General features: G+C 43.3%; 1 protein-coding gene, 1 long non-coding RNA gene and 1 other non-coding gene across 4 annotated transcripts in view; 1 reads left to right on the plus strand and 2 right to left on the minus strand.

Moving 5' to 3' along the window:
- Positions 1-4,832: 4,832 nt before the first annotated feature.
- Positions 4,833-4,904, minus strand: Trnad-guc. The gene has a single exon. It is a non-coding gene; the product is annotated as a tRNA-Asp (tRNA).
- Positions 4,905-5,238: 334 nt separating this feature from the next.
- Positions 5,239-22,236, plus strand: part of Lta4h (leukotriene A4 hydrolase) — a 30,234-nt gene continuing 13,236 nt past the window's right edge. The window contains exons 1-9 of one of the 2 annotated variants that reach the window (XM_031349126.1): positions 5,239-5,518; positions 11,377-11,507; positions 12,886-13,006; positions 16,136-16,204; positions 17,614-17,718; positions 18,705-18,757; positions 19,942-20,014; positions 20,424-20,564; positions 21,929-21,952. In XM_031349126.1, coding sequence (XP_031204986.1) covers positions 5,360-5,518; positions 11,377-11,507; positions 12,886-13,006; positions 16,136-16,204; positions 17,614-17,718; positions 18,705-18,757; positions 19,942-20,014; positions 20,424-20,564; positions 21,929-21,952 — 876 coding nt within the window. In that variant the 5' untranslated portion in view covers positions 5,239-5,359. The remainder of the gene's footprint in view (positions 5,519-11,376; positions 11,508-12,885; positions 13,007-16,135; positions 16,205-17,613; positions 17,719-18,704; positions 18,758-19,941; positions 20,015-20,423; positions 20,565-21,928; positions 21,953-22,236) is intronic. The other variant, XM_031349125.1, reaches the window with a different exon arrangement.
- LOC116075777 overlaps positions 14,378-22,236 on the minus strand; it is an 11,019-nt gene continuing 3,160 nt past the window's right edge. Inside the window, exon 2 of the long non-coding RNA XR_004112717.1 lies at positions 14,378-14,672. This is a non-coding gene — a long non-coding RNA (uncharacterized LOC116075777). The remainder of the gene's footprint in view (positions 14,673-22,236) is intronic.

Here is a 22,236-nt window from a genome sequence, read left to right on the forward strand (position 1 = left end):
CTAAAACATAATAGGAGAAAAAAATTCTGAGTGGTCCTAAGTTTAATAGCGAAGGCTGATGGTAAGGAGGGTATGGAGAGGTCAGTAGGACAATCTGTCCATCCTGAAAGAAGAAAAGACTGCTCCATATTCCTGAGTGCATGTTAGAGCAGTGGCTCAAATATCTGCTCCTTGTTCCCAGGGAACCTTGTCAGAACATTAACTGAGGCCTGTCCAGAAGATTCAGCATTTTAACTTGTGGATAACAGCTTAGGTCCCTGTTATCATCAAATCCTACCCAAGCATTCTCATAATACACTGTCTACCTCTCTGGGCTACGGCTGATTGTCTACAGCTGATAGAAGTTAAGCATAAGCTCACGCTTTCCTTATTAAAATGCTGCCATCTCTTGTGTCCACTTGAATATATTTCCAGCCGCTCTCCACCCTTGCTGCTACAAGTTGTAGAGTTGTCTCAGGATTTGGCCCATTTCTCGCTAGCAGCTACTGATCACTCAACCCTTTCATTTGAGAGATGCCTCAGTGTATCTGGATTTAACAACATGAGTTGCTTGCCATGTATGCTAGCTGAGTCCCTTAGCATCATCTCTACAGCCTTCTCATGGTGTATGGGGCTCTGTCAGGCTCCTGCATCTTCTCTTCAGTTCACCTCCCAGGCTGGTCTGCCTTACATAGTCGCATATCATTAACTACCCAGAGTTGCCAGCCAGGGGATTTTCAGGAAGGATTTGGAATCAGGAAAGAGGGGGAAATGTTCTTGGAAAGATAAAACATGAGGAGAAATATATTTGGGCTCTAGGCTGGCATGAAGGAGGAAGCAAGCAGATACAACCAGAGGACAGAGTGCAGAGTAAGGGAGAAGGATGAAGTTGGAAAGGCAAACAGGAACTGGATCCAAAGGCCTTTGGCTCGTGTTTCTGTCAATCAACAACCAGAAACATTTCTATTGAAAGACAAGTAGAATAATTAGGTTGGATAATAACCTGCCTGTTTATATTGTCTGGTTAATCTCTGTTGTATATGCAACTGAATGTCATGGGAAGGTGGTTTGAATATGCTTGGCCCAGGGAGTGGCAACTATTAGGAGGTGTGGCCTTGTAGGAGTGGGTGTGGCCCTGTTGGAGGAGGTGTGTCACTGTGAGGGGTGGGCTTTGAGACCCTCCTCCTAGCCATGTGGGAGACAGTCTTATTCTGCTGGCCTTTGGAGCAAGATGTAGAACTCTCAGCTAGTTCTCCAGCACCATGCCTGCCTGGACACTGCCACACTCCCTGCATGATGATGATGGACTGAACCTCAGTACCTGGAAATCAGCCCTAATTAAAGGTTGTCCTTATAAGAGTTGCCTTGGTCATGGCGTCTCCTTACAGCAAAGGAAACCCCAACTAAGGCACATGGGATAAAGCGGGTGTGCATTTCTCCAAGAATGAGGAAGGAGGCATCTCAATGAGATTTCATCAGAGGACGACCAGACTATATAAGGCAGAGAACTACTGTTCTGAAACTGACCCAATCTTGAAGAATGTCCAACTGAGAAGTCCAGATATACTGGTAGAACTTTCTATATCAAATCTAAGCAAACCAGGGTTCTCAACTCTGAGAAAAATCAAATGCAAAACCAGCAACCTGTGCCACTACAGAACAATGGCCTTAGACATGAAGCAAGACTCACCTTTTATTCCTTTAATATAGTTTTCATTTTAAAAGAAAATCATGACGGCTGGAGAGATGGCTCAGCAGGGGTTTAGAGCACCGACTGCTCTTCCTAAAGTCCTGAGTTCAAATCCCAGCAACCACAGAGTGGCTCACAACCATCTGTAATGAGATCAGATGCCCTATTCTGATGTGTCTGAAGACAGCGACAGTGTACTTATATATAATAAATAAATAAATCTTTGGGCTGGAGTGAGCGAGGCTGGAGCGAGAAGAAAAAAAAATCATGAAAACACACACTACATTAGCTCCATATCGTAGTACCTGTGAGTGATAGGTCATTTTTTTTTAATGCCAAAGCTTTCTTTAAAAACAAATGTTACTTTCACCGGCTAAATCTTTTGATATGAATAAGAAGTGTCTCTGCAAAGGCTCTCCTATGCTGGAAGCTTATTCTCCAACTGATGGTACTCTTTGGGGGAGCTCTGGAAACTTTAGGTCACTGGGGATGGGTACATGGAGAATCTTGTCCTTTCTTGTCTTTCTCTCTCTTTCCTGCTGGCCATGAAATAGACAGCCCCCCTCCTCAACACAGTGTTCGCTGTCTCCATGTCTGTGTCAGGTCACAGGGTCACGCACCCTGGGACTAAACCCTCCAAAACCATGAGCCAAGATAAATCTCTCCTTCTTTAAGTTGGTCTCAGGCTTTACAGCCATGGCAATGAAGAGAAACTAAGATAAATTGCACGCCCAAACATTACAGCATGTCTACACTGGTGAGATCCTGGAAAGTTTATCATCATCGTCATTGTTGCTGTCATTTGCATGTTATTTCAATCAAATCTCTCCCTCAGTCCTCCTCCAACTCCTTCAAAGTCCCTCCTTCCTCCTTCCCTCCCAACTATATATTCTCATATAAAATCCACTGAGTCCAACTAGTGTTGCCTGTTTGCAACTGGGAACAGAGCTGTTTCCTGCAGCACTGGGGCATGCCTAAAGAAAACTAGCCTTCTCTCTCTAAGAGCTTGAAAGATTTAAGCAAGGAAGTGAGATTGTCGAATCTCAGAGAATGCTCAGGCAGATAACACAAGGAAGAAGCAAGACTAGTTTGATAAATAACGTTTTTCGGATTGACCCACTAGTCCACCAGTAAAATGACAGCTCAGATACTGGCTGGCAAATACAAAATCAGTTTTCTCCAATACAGTCTCACTGGGTATATCAACCACACTTCCAGATAGGCCCCATCCCCAGGAGTAGTTGGTCATTACAAAAGCAAACTCAGTGGTATTTTTGTAGACTTTTTGTTTACTTTGGCTTTGTTTTGATTTTTTTTTTTTTGTCTTATTGGTCTTTTGCTTGTTTGATTTGATTTTCATTTTTGTGGGTTTTCCTGTGTTTTATTTTTTGTTTCTTTGTTGTTTTATTGAGAGAGGAAAGGGGGGAGGGAGAGAACAGGGAGTTGGGTCAATAAAGAGGTGGTCAGGATGTAGAAGGAAATGGGGGAGGGGAAACATGATCGAAATCTAGTGTATGAAAAATATTTTTCAATTAAAAAAATCAGTATACTCTACTCCCAAATAATGGCAAGCTGACAGACCTGAGCAAGTCCTGGAAGTGATGGACCTCCAACTAGGACCAGCTCTTACTAAAGACTGTCATCCCCTTTAATGACAGACTATCCCAAAATAACTCTGTCTTAAACAAATACATTTATTTCTCTCTCCAAAGAAATCTGAAGCAGTGTACAGAGGGGTCCATGGTCCTAACGACGTGGGCCATTTCTAGTTTGTGGCTTCTCTGATTTCACTTCTCTCTCTTTCTCAGCACACAGCTCCAACCTCATGCTGTAATATGCCGTTAGAGCTGTGGACCTAGCATCTATGTTCTGGAGGATAGAGGATAGAATAGCGTTTTTGTTGTTGGTGGTTTTTGTGAAGATACTTCATAGAAACCCTGTTTGACAAGCTGCTGACATTCTACTGGTCAAAATCTAATCACAAGGTCTAAATGCAAAGAAGGAACAGGTAAGACAGTCTTTCTGGGCAGTTATGTACCCAGCTAACTGCCTACTACTAAGGATAAAAAGAGATAGATTTTAGAGGCAACTAATAATTACATCAAACTAAGCAAAGCTCACAGAGGAAAGAACGTATATCACCTCCACCGAGCAGTGGTGGCCCACGTCTTTAATCTCAGCACTCTGGAGGCAGTGGCAGGCAGATCTCTGAGTTGAGGCCAGCCTGGTCTACAGAGAACATTCCAGGACAAACAGACAGGACTATACAGAGAGACCTTAATGTGTGGTTGAGGTTAAACAGTAGGATTTTGTATACCTAAACTGTTCTTCCCGCCGCCCCCCCACCCTCACCCCAGCTGATTCAGCCCATGCCTCTGTCGTCAGTTCCTGCTGTTTCCTTGGCTCCTCCGCTCTCCTCACCTCTCAAAGCCCACCTCAGATGTTTTACCTTCTATTATGTTACTCCTGACCCTTCCTAAAGAGGTAATACTTGCCCCTCCAGAGCCGCTTGTATTGTGCTCCCTGGGCCCTGTCTTGCCTCCAAGCATCAGCTGGATTAGGTCATCCTGGGAGCATGTGGCAGCTGAGTGAACATTAATCACTAGTTTGGATACAGATCCCTAGTCCCCTCAGCTCTTTTCTAGGCGGCTAGTGTGGCAGAGTGCACCTAATATCTGCAAATTACATTGAGCACTCGCAGAAAGTCTACATGAAGCAAGAGTGGGAAATGAGAAGTCTTTGCAATCTTTTAGGGAAGTGGTTAGAAGAGGTGAGTTTTCCTGTCTTTCAAAACATAAAATGTTTGCAATGTTCCAAGCCCTTTTCAGGAACTTAATCTGGTGTGATCTGTTTTGCTGAATAACACAGGCTGTTTCTCATTTCTCAGGTCTTCTTAAAAGTTGTTTACAATTAGATTGCCAGGCATCTTTCAACACTCCCTTGACTTTCCCAGTAGGCGGAGCTGAGCCAGACGTGCTGCTGTTCTATTATTGCCACTGTGGTCAGCGCACATTTCATAATTCGTGTCTCAGATGTTAATGTTGTTTTATTTCGGCTTAGATACTTACAGTTAGGAATGCATGAGAGATCCAGAAAAACAGGCAACAGTGAAGTCATTATATTACCAACAAACCAAATCGCCGTTGAAAAAGTATTGCTGTGCCTCCCCGTCGGGGAATCGAACCCCGGTCTCCCGCGTGACAGGCGGGGATACTCACCACTATACTAACGAGGAATTGCACGAGAGCAGCTTTTCTGATAGGTCTTTTATCTATTCAAGACCGCCCCGCCCTCACCAAATGTACATCAATATTCTTTGCTTTTCGTAATGCCATCATGGCTCCTATCGCAAGTGAATAGAACTAAAATGAAAGCGTTCCATTAGCTCTGTCCCCACTCCACTCAGCGTTTCCCTTAGCCCACCCTACCACTGCCGCAGACACCCCTAGGTTCCTCCTCGCACCGCCCCCCAATCCCATGCTGTCTAGCGCTAGCCTGATCGCGCTGCATCATGGGATTGGTAGTTCCGTCCTGCTCTCCACTAAGCCTCTCGAAGGCTCGGAGCCTCCCTTTCCCAGGGTGCACCGCGCCGCCTACCCTCTGTGCTTCCCTCCGTTCTCGGGCTCGCGGTGAAAGTCTGGCGGTAGAGTGTCTAGGTGCTGGCTGACGTGCAGCGGATCTCCCACAACCATGCCCGAGGTCGCGGATACTTGCTCCTTGGCTTCTCCAGCCTCGGTCTGCCGAACCCAGCACCTCCATCTTCGCTGCAGCGTCGACTTCGCTCGCCGGGCGCTGACCGGGACTGCCGCGCTCACGGTGCAGTCACAGGAGGATAATCTGCGCAGCCTGGTACGGGGCGTCTGTGCCGCGCCGCTTCTCCGGGGCCGCTCTCCTCCCGTTCTTCGCCCCTGGTCCCCGCGATCCCTGAGATCGCCTGCTCTCCCTCGGGCTTCTGTACCTCTTTCTCAGCTTCCACACTCATCCCTTCCTCAGCACCACTTTTACATCAGCGCTCTCTCCTTCGCCCTCCACGTAGGATGGTCTTCTCCCGCTCCCTCCCCTTTTCCTGGACACTTTCTAGCGTTCTAGCGGCCCCTCCACGCCTCGCCCCTCACCCACTCCTGGGATGCTTCTTCCTACCCCCCATCCCAGTCCCCTCGCTTACTACTACCAACCTTGTGGCCCCTTTCTTCCTTGGCCCACTTCCCAGAATCACCTCCCCAGGCCCCAGACTTTGCCAGCTCCCAGTGCACCGTCTTTACTCTCAGATCCCACACCCCGTGTTTCAAGCCCCTTAGGGTTCTCTGCCCTTTCCACCCCGTCTTAAGGTTTCCAGTCTCTACTCTCTAAGAGCAGGTGCAACCCTTGCTCTCCAGGGAGTCTTCCTGCCATTGCTTCTTATCGCTATTATCTTCTGATAGTTTAAGGACAGGTGAAATAGTCCAGCTTTCTAAGGATGACCCAATACAGTTTTTAATAAGTGGTTCCAAGGAGCAAGTCATTATGGGGACAAGTCATTATTGCACTTCTTATAAAATATGTACTTCTATAAACTCTAACCGTTTGAATAAAGATTTGCTTAGAATCATGAAATACTCAATGGTTTGATCTGTTTCATATAGTCGATAGTCAGTGTTCTTAAGTTGTCTGGTGGTATGAGGATGGAACCTTTTCCTTGAGAAAGGTCATAGAGGACCATTTTAGAAATAAGAGGAATATGAAAAGACCAGCTATTCAGCCTGCTAACCAGACAGTATGTTTTGCAGTGTTGTATAGTTCTCTCTGCCAAAGTATATCAGTTCAGCAACCAGGGCTGGAATTTAGGAGTGAAATGAATGGGGTCAATATTTGATCGAATTAGAAGTGTACGTAAGAACAGTGATTTTGCCTCTTAAAATCTTTTGTTGTTGTTGTTTGACTTATGATTACTAAAAATACTGTAAGAAAGAAAAAGAAGTCTTACAGGCAAAGCAAGTGGCTCTTTCCCTATGAGTCGACTGCACTTTGGTCTGGAAGTACCATACTTACTCTCTTTTATTGCAGAGGTAGCTTTGCCCCAGCAGGACAGAAGTTCAGCCTTTGGACTCAGTTTCCTTTTATTAAAGAGAATTTTGCTGGCTTATCAGTGCTTCCAATGACCGTACACTGCCCTTTATCTGTAGATTAAAGAACTCTCTCTCTTTCTGCTCTTCAAGGAAGCAGGAGTTACGAGGCTTAAGTTTTTAAAATGTCCCAATCTTAAAAGTTATCTTCACATTCCCCTAAGCTGCAGAAAAGTAAGATTTTGAAAATCTGATTTCTGGTTGGCATATCTGTTTAGTAATGCTGCTGGAATTATAGTGTCCCTTTCTCTTCAAAAGAGGTTATTATAGTACAAAGTAACATCTGTTTGTAATTGTTTTGCTTGTTTATGGCAACCGCCTGAGACCAAATGCTTGGTACTATTTATATTTATTTGAAGTTGACCTGTTTCTTTCTCTTAGTAGATTAGGGTAGCTTAGATTGGCCTTGAACCCATTATGTAGCCCAGGCTGGCCTCAAACTTGTGATTCTCTATCTCAAGTTCCTGACTTCTGGGATTATAGGCATGAGCCCCAATTCCTGACATCGATTTATGATAGGAAGAAACTGTCTTTATAATTCAAATTCCTTGTATAGAGCTTGGCATGCAGAGGACACTGAGGAATTGGATTAATGGAACAAATTCAATTAGAAAGCAGTGCCTAAACCTAATATAGGCTGCATGGCCAATAGTGCTGTCTGCATCCCAAAGGTCTCATGACATCATCACCTTCCACCTCTGGCTATGTACCAGCACTGTGTGATGAGAGAGCAGGTCTTCTTTTCTATGCTGCTCTTGGAGTCTGTGATGGTAGGGCTAATGGTCCCTCTAAGAGGACTAATTCCCACCTTTCTAGAAACCTTTTCTTGTTTTAGGTTACTTACACTGAACCTTCATACCCAGAAATCGTAATTTCCAAGCCCTTTTTTTCTTATCTTGAAATTTCCAGAGCCAGGCAGTGGTGGCGCATGCCTTTAATCCTAGCAGTCAGGAGGCAGAGGCAGGCAGATTTCAAAGTTCAAGACCAGCCTGGTCTACAGAGCTGGTTCTAGGACAGCCAAGGATACACAAAGAAACCCTGTCTTGGAAAAAACATGTGCAGAAACTGGCCTTGTAGTTTTGTGATTCAGGGTTTGCCTAGCATGTGTGACCCCTTGCGTCTGATCCTTAAGACCTGGAAAAGTAAGATTAAAACAACATATATGGTACAATATTTTTAAAAGGTGTCTAGAAGAAGAGAGTAAATGTAAGGGAATCAAGACACAGCATAGAGCTGGGTCACACAAAAAGTTGTATGTCATAAAGTTGGCATGGAACTTCCCAACAGCCTATGCAAAAGTTGAAATGAGTGTTGCATGAAATGAGTTTAGGAGTGTTACATGTGATCTGTTCAGGAATACAGAGCTTTTTTGTGTGTGTTGTTTAAAGGGGGACAGTGTGACAGATTCTTATGATGATGTATGCAACTTGGCATTGTGGCTAGTTGGTGCTCAGTAAGTGTCTGCCAGAAGGTCTAATTCTAACTCTTCAGCTATCCAGTTTCCTCTATTTTCCTAATACAGTTTTTAGTGACAGCGATGGTTAATAACTAATGAGTGAAATTTGAAGGTGAACTTTTTTGTAATATTTGGAAATAAAGGTTGAGGTTTGGGGATGGGCTCTATAGCTTAAAATTGCATTTTCTGTCTTGTTTTGGTTTAGAGCTTGCTTCGAGGGTAAATTGTCATCTCATATTTTCAGATACTGACTATGGGGATGCAAGTCTAGGTAGCATTCTCTTTAAGCATCTTCAGTCATAATATAATAGTGTGGCAGGTGTCATTTGGGAGCGCAAGGCCAACTGTTAGAACAATCAGGAGATGGGAAAGAAACTTCGCACAAAGTAGCCATCACAATAACCAGCTCTTCTGATCCTGAACAGATTTGAAAGGGTTAGGCAATATAGAAGATGGAATGTGTTCCATTGGGAAATGATGCAGTTAAACTATGCAAGTGTGAAAAGATGAGCCAGTTCTGGCTGGAGTAATAGTTGGGGTACCACAAAAAGTAATTTGAAAGAATTAATTGTCCTCAGAAGGGAAGTGGATAATACTCAGGGTAAATTTGAAACTAACTGTTCTTCCCCAAATAAAAGCTGTTGGTGCAGAGAAATGGAAATCAAATCTAGAGATCTCGCCTGGGTCCTATTTGTCTTTGACAGGCTCTTAAGTATCCTGGGTTGGCCTCATTACTGAATGTGATAGCCAAGGTCGACCTTGAACTTTTTATCCTCCTGCCTCTACTTCCTGAGTACTGGGATTACAGGCATCCACCACACCTGGTATGTGTTGGGGCTGGGGATGGAACTCAGGATTTTCATCCTGATAGGAAAGCACTCGCTTGAGTCACACCCCCAAACTCCCTGTGACTTTCTGAACTTGTCATCCATTAGCCTAAGGGAGATCACCAGGGAGTGGCTGTCTCTAAGCACTTTAACTTCTGATGATCCTTTTCCAGGTTTATCAGGGACAGGAATAAGACTTTGGAAGATAGGGAGATGATATAGTAGAATTCTAACTTCAGGGTTAGGACCAGTGATGGTGGTGAACGGAAAGAGAAGAGAGGGTAAAGATAATATAAAGAAATGACTCTGGGACTTGGGATGTATTTGAGACCAGTTTGTGGATTGTGCCAAACATACGGTACCTTGAGGAGTTCTAGTGAAAGATTCTAGATGCCAGAGGAAGGAGCTGACTCTGGGGGCACTGTGATGGTGTCAGTTTTAGAAGCCTATTAAGTGCCTGGGTGTTAGTCAGGCAATTACAGATGTCCGGTTAACATCACAGGAAAGGATACAGCTGGCAGAGCAGGGTGTGGTGGCATATCCCTGTAATCTCAGTGTACATGGTAGGAATGCTTAGACAGGGAGAATGCGAGTTTAAGGCTAGTCCAGCCTACAAGATGGGACCCTATGTTGAAAAGCAAACAAAACAAGAGTCTGGCACAGTCTGGCTGAATATATGTGTGGGCATGGCCAAGAGCCAGAGGGCCAAGGCTCTCATTGGGATGTACTGTATTCAAGAATTAAAGAGAAGAGAGGCAGGAGCGTAAAAGTAGTCAGAGAACCATTTCCACAGAGAGTCAGAATCCAGTGTAGGGCCAAGTGGACAAGCACACAAGAGCAAGAATAGACAGATGTTGTGGGCCAGGGAGACTTCCAATAGCTCAGGTGCTAGAAGCCAGTGAAGAAGGAGAGGAAATTATGGAACAAAGGAGACAGCCATCTTAGATTGCCCTCTGTTTTAAAAAAAACCTGAAGGAAGGAAAATAGACCAGTTAGTAACTGAATGGACAGAGCAGAGTCTTCATAGTGCTGCGAGAGGCTCTGTTAGGCTGTTGGGATATAGCTTGGTGGTGTAGGAAGGCTGAAAATTCTAAAAGAAGAGCCTAGTTGGGCATGGTGAGAGTATCTGGTTTCTAGGGAGATTAGCAGGATGGGAACTCTGACTTGCTGCTGCCCAGGGCTGCTACCCTGACTGAACTGGCCACAGTAAGTAGGCACGGTTGTTCAGCCTTCTGCAGACTCAGCTGGGCAATGTTGCCTTCCAAGGCTGACCTTTGTTTAGCTGTATAACAATATCACCTAGTGAGTGCCAGCATTCGTTTCAATTCAGGGATTTACAAAAGTACATGGTAGGAGTTGGGCTCTGTGTTTTCTTTCAAAGAATGTGTAGTGAAATGTTAATATGTTAAACTGAATCACAGGTGGAGATTTTTTTTTTAAAAAGATTTATTTATTTATAATATGTAAGTACATTGTAGCTGTCCTCAGACACACCAGAACAGGGTGTCAGATCTCATTATGGATGGTTGTGAGCCACCATGTGGTTGCTGGGATTTGAACTCAGAACCTTTGGAAGAACAGTCAGTGCTCTTACCCGCTGAGCCATCTCACCAGCCCCACAGGTGGAGATTTTTATAACAAAGAATTAAAGAATTAGTCCAAGGTATATGTGAGCATCCCAGAATTCATTATATATATACAAGTCCCAAAACTCCAAAATTTTCAGGTTGCTTAGAGTGTTGAAAAGTAAGAGTCCTTCACTGCTGTTGACTGCTTATTTTAGTTTTGTTTCTATTACTGTGATAAAATACCTTGGCAAAAGCAACTGTGAGGGAATAGGGGTTTCTTTGGCTTATCGTTTGAGATTGTAGTCCATCATTACTGGGAAGTAAAGACAGGAATTTGAAGCAGCCGTTACATCCACAGCGAAAAGCAGAGAATGACTGAATGCATGCTTATTTGTGCTCATCCCCATCTCTACTGTTTATTCAGTTCTGCATCCAAACCTAGGGAATGACACCACTCACAGTGGGGGCTCTTCTCACCACAGTTAACACAATAAAGACAATGCCTCACTGGCAAGCCCATAGGCCAAACTAACCAAACTAATCCTCACAATCCCCTATTGAGATTCTCTTCCTTGCTGATTCTAGATTGTGTCAGATTGACAAAGCTATCATACATCCGCCTTTAATTCTTAGTTTCAATCTGTTTTACTTTCTATAAGTAGCTAGTTTTATCCTCACTGGAGTAAACCTCTATGTAGTGTTTGTTTCTTCTGATGTATAAAACTATCTTCTTATTTAATTTGTTTGATTTTAGACTTTGGACACAAAAGACCTTACAATAGAAAAAGTGGTGATTAATGGACAAGAAGTCAAATACACCCTTGGAGAAAGTCAAGGTTACAAAGGGTCGCCGATGGAAATCTCTCTTCCCATCGCCCTGAGCAAGTATGGATGCTGTCTTCTTTTTATGGCAAGATACACCTTAAAAGAATTCAGATATCTTTCCCGTGTTTCTAATATTTGTCTATATGTAGCGATAGGCAATCACTTCTGTAATCCATGTACATTGGTGTTGACAGTGAAAAAAAAAAACGGTAAGTTCTTCAATTACTGAAGAAATGGAAGTGCATGAAACACTGGTTGGAAGGACACTGGGTAATGCTGCTGGAGCCGCCCATCATTTCACTGGTGTCAGGAGTGGTGGGGAGCATGCCAATTCTGGATGACCTGGGGAATACGTGAAGCCACACACTCTCTACCTCTACCCCAGAGACTAGTCACTGTCACTGGAGTGATCATTCCCAATGTAGGGAGGCTGACCGCCTGCCACTCCCAGTGTCAGTGCTTAACAGGCTCCTTTAGTTCTTTAAGCCACCCTCTGCCTAGGAGCTGCACTTCCAGAGGAGGAAAGCGACTCACTGAGAGAGCCACTCACTTAAGAAAACAGTAGACGGACTCTTCACACAGGGAGTGAGTGTATCTCACCCCGTGATACCTGGGGCAAGGAGAAAGAGTAGAAACCATTATCCTGACACAAGGATGATCTGCTGCCATCTTCCAATAGCTTTATGTCTTCTCCCCAAGACAGAAAAAGAAAGAAAGAGAAAGGAAACCCAAGCATAGCCTAGGTGACAGAATCATTTATTCTATTCTACAGGCAAAGAAACTGTTACACTGAGGTCAAGTCATTGCCCTAGTGTACAGTTGTGGGGTCAGCGTTTCGGTCCAGGTTAGGCTGCCTGGCTCTGAAGCTCTTGCCTCCCTCTCATTCTCAGTGTTTCTGAAACTCTAGGATGAAGAACCAGTTTTTGTTTTCCTGTAGTCTATCACAGAATATACTTAGAAAATCACTGTGTTTGAATTACTTCAAGGAAGAGTTTTTTTTTTTTTTTTTAATTAGATGCTACAGCTACAAAAATCACTACAAGCCTCTTTCCCTTAATGTGACTTAACATGTCTCCCAGCAACACTGGGCTCAGTCATGTGCTGCCACCCACCACTGAGTTAGGGTGATGACATTAGTTCTCCCACATCCCCACTGTTACGAAAACAGTCACAGATGCAAAGTACATGACACACCGTGGGCCACATGGCTGATTATCATCCCCTCCTGTGTTCATCGGTATGATAGTGAGAAGAAACCCCGGGGCTGACCTTCAAGTAGCAAAGTGTCAGATTTACAAAGTAAGCTGCTGCATCTAGAACTCACTCTAAACCAATGAGACCTCAGGAGGTCGCTAATGCTGTTCCCTGTGTGTGTTCTGAATTCAGATTCTGCGGGGTGTAATTACACCCTACTAATATCTGTATCCGTTTCATGCAGAAATCAAGAGGTCGTTATAGAAATTTCCTTTGAGACATCTCCCAAATCCTCTGCTCTTCAGTGGCTCACTCCCGAACAGACCTCGGGGAAGCAGCATCCGTATCTCTTCAGCCAGTGCCAGGTAAAAGGATGCTCAGAGACTGCCCGGAAGCTCCCAGCACATGCGGGCCTCATGGACAAATGACATAAAACGACATACATTCCCATTTATATCTTGTTATCAATACTGCTTCTTTTAAACGTCAGATTTGTTTAATTTGGAAAAACCTATCTAAATGGAAGTATGTAGGGCTTATTTTTATTTAACTTCCCAAACACCTAGAGTACAACCTGCCCTTGAGTGGGGACTCAGTGTGTGGCCCTGAAATGCAAGGAGAATTCAGTCAATGAAAGCCATGTGAGTTGGTTGCAGAAAGGCTACTGGTGAAAAAGAGGTCTCTGAAAGACTGAGTTCCTGACTGTGAAGTATATTAAGTATACTTTTAAAATGACATGATTTCAAACACTTCCACACTCCATTTTAAAGCTAGAGCTAAAATACGCTGCAGTTAGAGATAATCTGTTACAAGGAAAAATACAAAACTTTTTTTAAAGAAGAAAGTCTTAATTGTGTCACTAATAATCGAGTCACCTCTGACTAAAGAAAGCCCCTCATTAAGCATTTCCTCTATTTCCAGACATCCATTCTGCATGTTTAGTTATCTTAGCACCCTTGCTAGCTGTATGTTAAACTCAAATGCAGTTTTAAATATGTAATATGCCAAAGCATGACTTAAACATATTTACTTTGTATGGCACTGCTTGAGATAATCTTTTTTGTTTGTTTTTTGTTTTTTGTTTTTCGAGACAGGGTTTCCCTGTGTAGCCCTGGCTGTCCTGGAACTCACTCTGTAGACCAGGCTAGCCTAAAACTCAGAAATCTGCCTGTCTCTGCCTTCCAAGTGCTGGGATTAAAGGCATGCGCCACCACTGCCCAGTGAAATAATGTTTTTAATCTAAGAAAACTATTTGGAAGAAGGCTGGGGCTGTAGCTAACCTGAAGCCTTGGGTGGGGTCCGCAGCACCACATGAACAGGCTGTGGCAGTGTTATGCTTGTGGTCCCAGCACTTGGTAAGTGTGTAGAAGCAGAGGGATCAGAGGTATAAGGCTGCCAGGCAGAGATGGACTAATCTCTGTAAGTTCAAGGCCAGCCTGGTCTACAGAGTCACTTCCAAGACAGCCAGGGTTACCTAGAGAAACCTATCTCAACTCCCCAGAACGCTGAGGTTACAAGGTATCCGTGGTTACTTAGCTAACTGGAGTGCAGCATTGGCTACGTGAGACCCTGGCTCAAAAAAAAGACAAACACCCTGATACCCCAAAACAAACCCCACAGAAAATGACTTGAAAAAAGGCAAAAGGTTTTAGACAAGAACATACAAGTCATGTACGCAGTATCACTTCATAATAGTTGATTTAGAAATCAGTACTTCTCGTAGAATTGTCTATAAGTTGAAGTTAACAAGAAGTGTAATGTGTATAAATCCCAAGAATGTAAAATTTAAATACATAGTTCCCAGTATTTACTGGCAGTGATGTTTAAAGTACAGGAAACAGATTAAGAATTCGTTTTGGTTGCCTGCAAACATGCAGATGTGACTTTGATGGACGCTTTCAGCTGTTGTCCATGGATATTTCTTTACCCAAGCTTGATTTGCCCAGTGAAAGTCGTCTAGAAATGCTGTAGCATTGCCAGGCCACCTGTCCACAGCCTGGTGAGAAAACTCAGGCAGTGTGTTCTGGGAACCTGCCTCAGGAGAAAGAACTAGTTAGTTCTTTTGACTGTACTTTATCCCAATATTACATATATATATTTAAAATACGTATCCATTTTTATTGTATGTTTATGGCTGTTTTGCCTGCATGTGTGTCTGTATACCACTTATGTACAGTGCCCAAGAAGGCCAGAAGAGAGTGTTAGATTCCATGGAACTATAGTTACAGACAGCTGTTAGAGAACATGTAGGTGTTGACAGCTGAACCCCAGTCCTCTGCAAGAGTAACAAGTATGGTGCGGCCAGGCAGGAAGTGTTAAAAGAGTGGTGGTGGTAGTTTCAAAATGGTTTCTCTATATACCCGTCCCTGGCTGTTCTTCAACTCAGATTCTCCAGCCTCTTCTGGAGTGTGGGATTAAGGACATGTGCCACCATGCCTAAATAGCTATGACATTTTCAGTGTGTTTTAGTAGAGTCTGAGGAGTTTTTCAAGTTTTTATTTTATTGTTAAAATCAGCATGTAATGTATTATGACAGATGTCATTATGGCATTTTTTAAACGAAATATATTTAGGCGAGCCTAGAGGTTTAAGGACATCCAGGATGTTTAACAGCTTCAGGGAAGGGTGTTAGCACAGTGTCCTAATGAAGCCTAGCTTCTTTGCTTAGTAACAGTGGGTCAGACACAGGCAGCTTATAGAACTGCAGAGTCTATGTCCATTCTTTGTTGGAGCCATGTTTCCCACAGACAGATGCGAGACAGTATGATAAGTGTGCAAGTTTGTTTCATAATAGCACCCTTTTCCCTCAGGGCTCCTGTGAGTTCCTCAATGGATGTGACTGTCAACAGTGCTGAACAGTTTATGTAATGATTCAAGGAAATTGTGAGGATTCACGGGAGATAAAGAGATGTGGGTGTGTGAGTGTGTGTGCTCGTGCACGCCTATGCCCACGCCCACGCCCACGAGCAGGGTGTTTTTGCATGTGTATGAAAGCCAGAGATTGACATCAGGTGACTTCTCCAGTCTCTTTCCTTCTTATGTTTGATACAGAGTATCTCATTGAACCTGGAACTCAGCAACTTGGCTAGACTGACAAGCCAGTGAGGTCCAGTGATCCCCCTGCCTCTCCCTCTCCAGCACCAGGATTATAGGAGTATGCCATAGGACCAGGCTTTAGAAAACCAAAATAGCATTAACCAAACCAAACCAAACCAACAAAGTCAAACCATAAAGGCCCAAACAAACTAAAAAACAAAAGGGAACTGTGAGCCAACAAACGATTTATTCAGTGAGCTGGCTTCTCAACCCCGAAATCTGATTATCTTAAACCCACAATCTATTTTTGCTGTTCTAAAAGATCCCACAAGATTTGAAAACTATATTACTCTTTAGACAGAAGATACGTAAAAGGGGGGTTGTGACTTTAATTATTTCTGTGTGACTTGATTTGGGAGAAAAGGGAGTTTCTTTTCTGTCTTTCCTGTCTCCTTTAGGCCATCCACTGCAGGGCGATCCTCCCTTGCCAAGACACCCCTTCTGTGAAGTTAACCTACACCGCAGAGGTAAGCATTACAAATTATAGCTGAACTAAACATGCGAATGTGCAATGATAAAGGGAGACAGTCACGTTTCAGAGGTGGAAATATGGTACTTAATACATTTCCTCTGAGTCTGCGGATCTCATTTAGATCGCCAATAAAAAGGTAGTTTTAAACATTATAATTATGAAGAAGGGAAATTATCCTATTCTCATTTCAAAAAAAGAAATCAAAATTCTAGATCTAAAGTTTTAAGAATTTAAGACCATTTTTTTCCCCTAAGAGTACATTCTGCAGCCATGACACCTGTGTGTGGATGTCTCGGGCAGCAGTGGTTGGACTTGTCTATGTGTGTGTCCAGTTCCTCTGTCACTGGGACTGCTGATCCCTTTGGTCAGGGTTGGATTGTAATTAATGACCATCCTTCCAGAGACTGGGTCTCCTTAGACCAAGCAGGTAAAAGGGAGACCAGTGTTTATTCATGGCAGCTGCTTCCTTCCCCAGTCTCTCTGTAGCCCAGATGTTATTAGTACTATAGAAAATGATGAGTTCAGGACTCTTCTCTACCCCCGAATTGTGTGACCGTAGCAAGTCTGAGTGACTTCACAGCTGGGATGGTCAGGAACCATCCCTAACCAGGCTGTTAGTGGCTGAGGGCCACTCTTGTCCCGTGAACATCTTACTACCTAACCGATGAGAGGTTGAAGCTGATCTCTGCTGGCTGACCCTGGCTCCATTCTGTCTCCGTTATAGCTGGGAGGCCTGATCCGTGCAAGAACAGAAGGTTAAACCTGTGCGTACTTGCTACGTCACAAACACTCATGGTTCTCAGGATTCCAGAGCTAAGCGATACTGTGTTTTATGATTTCCAAAAAAAAAAATTATTTCTTAATTTCTAGCTAAAGTTGTAGTTACTTTCCCTCAGAAAATACTGTTTGTACTTTCGAGTTCTTAGTATGAGATGGGCAAAGCTATAGTCTCTGGCCTGCCTCGAGTATGTCATCTTTTGAGTTTGTTTGGGGGCATGTAGGGGACAGTTGGTGGCTGCCAGTTTTACTTGTGTGCTGCTGGTCTCTTCGTTTTAATTCTTCCTTGCAGAAAGTTTGTGACATTTTACCCATATTTGGTGGGGAAACTGAGGCTGGGGAGTTTATACACACACCTACTAAGTTAGTGTTCTAATGTAGTTTCTCCCTAAACCCTGCTCTTACTATTCCTGGATGAATGGAAAGATCTATCACATTCATGATTTAGATGCTTTTCCATGTTGCTGATCCTGTTTACAAAATTCACATGTGTGTGCATTATAAGTCCAGAGTCTGTTTATCCTGTAGATGGACAAGGGGTGAGCAAAATCATTTACATTTTTACTTTAAGATGCATAGGCCTCCTGCTTTATAATTAGAAGGGATTTTTTTTTTTCATTTGACTAGGTATCTGTCCCAAAAGAACTGGTGGCTCTCATGAGTGCCATCCGTGATGGAGAAGCCCCTGACCCAGAAGACCCGAGCAGGAAGATATACAGATTCAACCAGAGGGTAAGATCAGATCAGCGTCTAGACTCTGTCTCAGTAGTGAACTTGAGAGAAAACTCACCTCTTCCCTCCTACTCATTATACTGACTGGAAGATGTTGCTGGGTAGGCACGGCTGGGAATGCCTGGCCACACTCCTGGATCCAGTCCTAGTCAGCTTCCTGTTCTGTTTTTTATGTTTATCTATTTATTTACTTTTGTTTGTTTTGAGACAGGTTTTTCTCTGTGTAGCCCTGGCTGTCCTGGAACTCACTCTGTAGACCAGGCTGGCTTCGAACTCAGAGATCTGCCTGCCTCTGCCTCCCGAGTGCTTGGGCTGAGTGCTGGGATTGAAGGACTATGCAGCCCGGCTTCCTGTTTTCTTTAAGTACTCATTCTCTCATTGGCTCCTCATTCAGTGTGCACTGTGGCTGGACAGTGTTACTGCCCAGTATGTTAAAAATCCACACAGCTGGGACTTAACTGAACTTGTGTCTTTGACCTTCAGTGGATAGAATGGACCTGTCTGTGCATACCTATCTGTGAGATATCTTTTCTTAATTGTCTTCACAGTGGACAGTGTTGCTTCCTTTGGGGACCTATAATATCATACCTTTGGCATCTGCTTACTGCTGGTTTAAAATATAAAAAGATTTAGCGAGGAAATGTTTTAAAAGTTGAAGGGGGAAAAAGTCCAGAAATATAAGGGAAAAGCATCTGCATACTTAGTTGTTGCTTTTTGAGATGGGCTTAATGTACTGTTTACATTTTGTTCAGTCCTGGGTTTTGCCTGCCAGTGGCATTCATTTTTGTAGACTAAGAGGGAAATGAATGTTTTGAAGTGTTTCTGTATCATATGTTTGAACTATTTGAGAAGGACCAAAGGATAGTAGGTTCATTGCAATGCTTGGAGATTTAAAGAATAATCATGTAATTTTAAATCTGAACTGTCCGGCTTACTCCATTTCTATGTACTAATGCACCGCGTTCGTGTGTGTTTGTCTCTTCCAGGTTCCCATACCATGCTACCTGATTGCTTTAGTTGTTGGAGCTTTGGAAAGCAGGTGAGCTTTGCCCAAATTTTGAGGTTTATAAAAAGATGAGACCATAAGCAAATTGAACTGCAGGCAGGGTTGATGGGAAGAGCATTGTGTATTGTCCAAGATGACAGCTTTAGAGAAATTCAAATTGCAGACAGCAAATGAATTTTGGTTAAATGTCTTTACCACTGTACCTTAAATTTTCCATATGTAAAGTGAGCATGCTCTTAATGTTTAGACTGACAGCAAGACTCTGATGTGAGCTTGACTTACATTCTCCATTTCCTTCTCCTAGAAACTATAATCTGCCACTCCAGCCACATAGTTAGCCTCATGAGATAAGATATATAAAGCTGTTGGAATCCTAGACGTAATACAGAAATAGGGTATCTTTATTAAAGTTTTACCAATAGCTAAAGTGCTCTTTCGTTTGGTTGGCTATTTTGTTTTGTAGCCAGAGTCTCATTATATAGCTCTGGCTGGCCTGGAACCCACTTATGTAGACCAGGCTGGCTTTGAATTCACAGAGATCTATCTGCCTCTGCTTCCCACGTGCTGTGATGAAAGGTGTACGCCACCACACCCAGTTTCTTATTTCAAATTTTTATCCATGTGTGTACATCTGTGTGGCAGGTGCACTTCTGTGTGTTGGGCATAGTGCATGTGCACACTTGGTAACCATGGTTCTGCTTACATGCCTACAGTCTGTGTTGGTTACATCACAGAAATAGAAGGATTCAGCAGGGGCCTCTTGCTGGCTACTTTATTTCATTGAGCATAGTATACATGAGGCTTAGCTGTGTTGCATTGTGTGACAAGACTTCTTGCTTTTTCCACTGATTTATTATGTGCGTGTCCAGCATAACCAAGTGTGTGTCTTCGGGGATTATCTCGTTCAGTCTCTGCCTGGGTGTCTGCATTGTAAGGCTGAGAGAGGACCCTGTATTCCCAGAGGTCTTAGCACACAGCCAAGAGCGAACTTCAGGGGCACTTCATGCCTCTGTTTTCCTTTAACCTGGACTGTGCCTCCGTGGAGAGTTACTGCTGTGTGTTTAACAGCAGGTTAGCTACTTCGAGCGATTTGGCCTCCTCCCTCCCCATCAGTGCACGGCCAGTCCCGTCTTACTTTACAAGGGTTTGTTATTCCAAGATGTCTAGGTTCTTCTTAGACCCAAACTTCTTTCTTATGAAGCCTTTTCATTTTGCAGGCAAATTGGCCCAAGAACTCTGGTGTGGTCTGAGAAAGAGCAGGTGGAGAAATCTGCTTATGAATTTTCCGAGGTTGGTCATACATACCCTTCCTAATAACTATGAAGTGGTAGATTTTAGGTTCATGGGTCATGTGATAGCTGTGAGCACTTGTCCAGTGCATTTGCAGTTGCTACTTTCTGCTTATCATTTCAATAAAGATTTTTAACTTGCAACCTTAACAGAAAGCTGCTTTGCAATTTTTTTTTTTTTTTTTTTTTTTTGGTTTTTCGAGACAGGGTTTCTCTGTGTAGCCCTGGCTGTCCTGGAGCTCACTCTGTAGACCAGGCTGGCCTCGAACTCAGAAATCCACCTGCTTCTGCCTCCCAAGTGCTGGGATTAAAGGCATGCGCCACCACTGCCCGGCTGCTTTGCAATTTTAAGAAATGACTATTATAACTGTTTAGAGGAGATGTGTATACATTCATTTTTTTTTTTCCAGACTGAATCCATGCTTAAAATTGCAGAAGATCTGGGGGGACCCTATGTTTGGGGGCAGTACGACCTATTGGTTCTGCCCCCGTCCTTCCCGTATGGCGGCATGGAGAACCCTTGTCTCACGTTCGTAACTCCTACCCTTCTGGTAAGAAAGATTTCTTCATTTGAAATGGAGGTCTCAAAAACAAGCACAGATGAAGGGCTGGAGTGTAGCTCAGTGGATAAAGAGCTTGCAGCATAGTTAATGAGGACTTGAGTTTGAGTTCCCAGATCCCACGTGAAAAGGCTGGGCATGGTTGTATACACCAATCCTGGACCAGGGAGGTGGACCATATCCTTTTTCCTCAGCCCAGGCCAATGAGAGATACTGTCTCAAAATCCAAGGAGGGCAGTATGTGAATAAGAGAAGCTAAGGTCGTCCTCTGGCTTCCACGTGGAAACACATGGAAACACACACACACACACACACGTACACACATACACACACACACATGCATGCACACATGTGGGAAGAACTTTGGATGCCTAGTAATACTTTTAATATATTTTTGTTTGAATAGCCATTGTTTCTAATTTTATTACTAGTTGTGGCTATCAAAATTTCACTTTTTCAGAGGAGAGTGATTTGGCCATTGGGGAAAGGGAATGTTATATTCAGAGTTATTTTGAAATGTTGAGAGTAGCTCTGCCATGCAACACACTTTGGGCAAATTATGTATCTAGACAAAGGATCCACGTCATTCATTCTTGGCAGCCAGGTACTAGGCAAACAAAAACTTAGTGCCCAATGTGTAAGAGAAGATTGCTCTACAGCAATTGCTGTTTTATAGACCTAGTGAGCTACTTTTGAGTTCTAAGAAGCCAGCAACTAACTAGGACCTAAGTAGGTTGGAATACGCCATAGAACACATTGGACGGTATAAACTTATCTTTAATATATTGTGACTTAAAAGAAAAGAGAGAGTAGGAGGTTGTGCTTAAAGTCCTCAAGTAGACCAGAACTCAGACCTGGTGGAACCCACCTCAGTGCCGCCTGCCTGTAACTCCAGCCTCAGAAAGCAGAGATGAGATTCCCAGAGCAAGCTGCCTAGCAAGACTCGCCCTAACAGAGCTCTGGGTTTGATCGAGAGACCCTGCCTCAGTGAAAAAGGCAGACATGCATGCACCTAAACACACACACACACACACACACACACACACGCACACACATGCACACACACGCACGCACACACACATACACGCACACAGTAAGAAGGAAAGAAGATGGTAGATAACTCTGGATGGGAGTAGGGAAGCAATCTCTGGATTAGAGAGAAGCTTATTAGTCCTACTGGTGTTAAAAACGATTCTGTGATTAGTGAAAGAAAGAACACAATTCTCTAATGCCCACCTGTTGAACCTGTTGAGGTACAGGGTAGGCATACAGTGACCTTCCAGCCCAGGTCTGGGATGGCAGGTTGGTGCCTGTCATCTGATGGTGGAAATTCTAAGATGTTTTCTTTTTTGTAGGCAGGTGACAAGTCACTCTCCAACGTAAGTGAAAATTTCTTGTTACAATCTTAAACTTCAAGAAGTTGTTAAAAATGCCTCCTGTATTGTTAAGATAGTATTGTAAAAGAAAACTGAGGTTAATCCTCTTGCTGCTTCAGCAATTAGATTTAATAAATTAAGGAAAATTTTAGCCAAATATATGTGATACATAATCACAAAAACAAGTATTGTTATTTCCTGTGTATGAAACATTTTAATTACATACATGTCCATGTATGTAATTACATGTTCATTTAATTTAATATTTTTCTTTCTTTCTTTTTTTT

Source organism: Mastomys coucha, unplaced genomic scaffold (assembly GCF_008632895.1).
Source record: "Mastomys coucha isolate ucsf_1 unplaced genomic scaffold, UCSF_Mcou_1 pScaffold4, whole genome shotgun sequence".
NCBI lineage: Eukaryota > Metazoa > Chordata > Mammalia > Rodentia > Muridae > Mastomys > Mastomys coucha.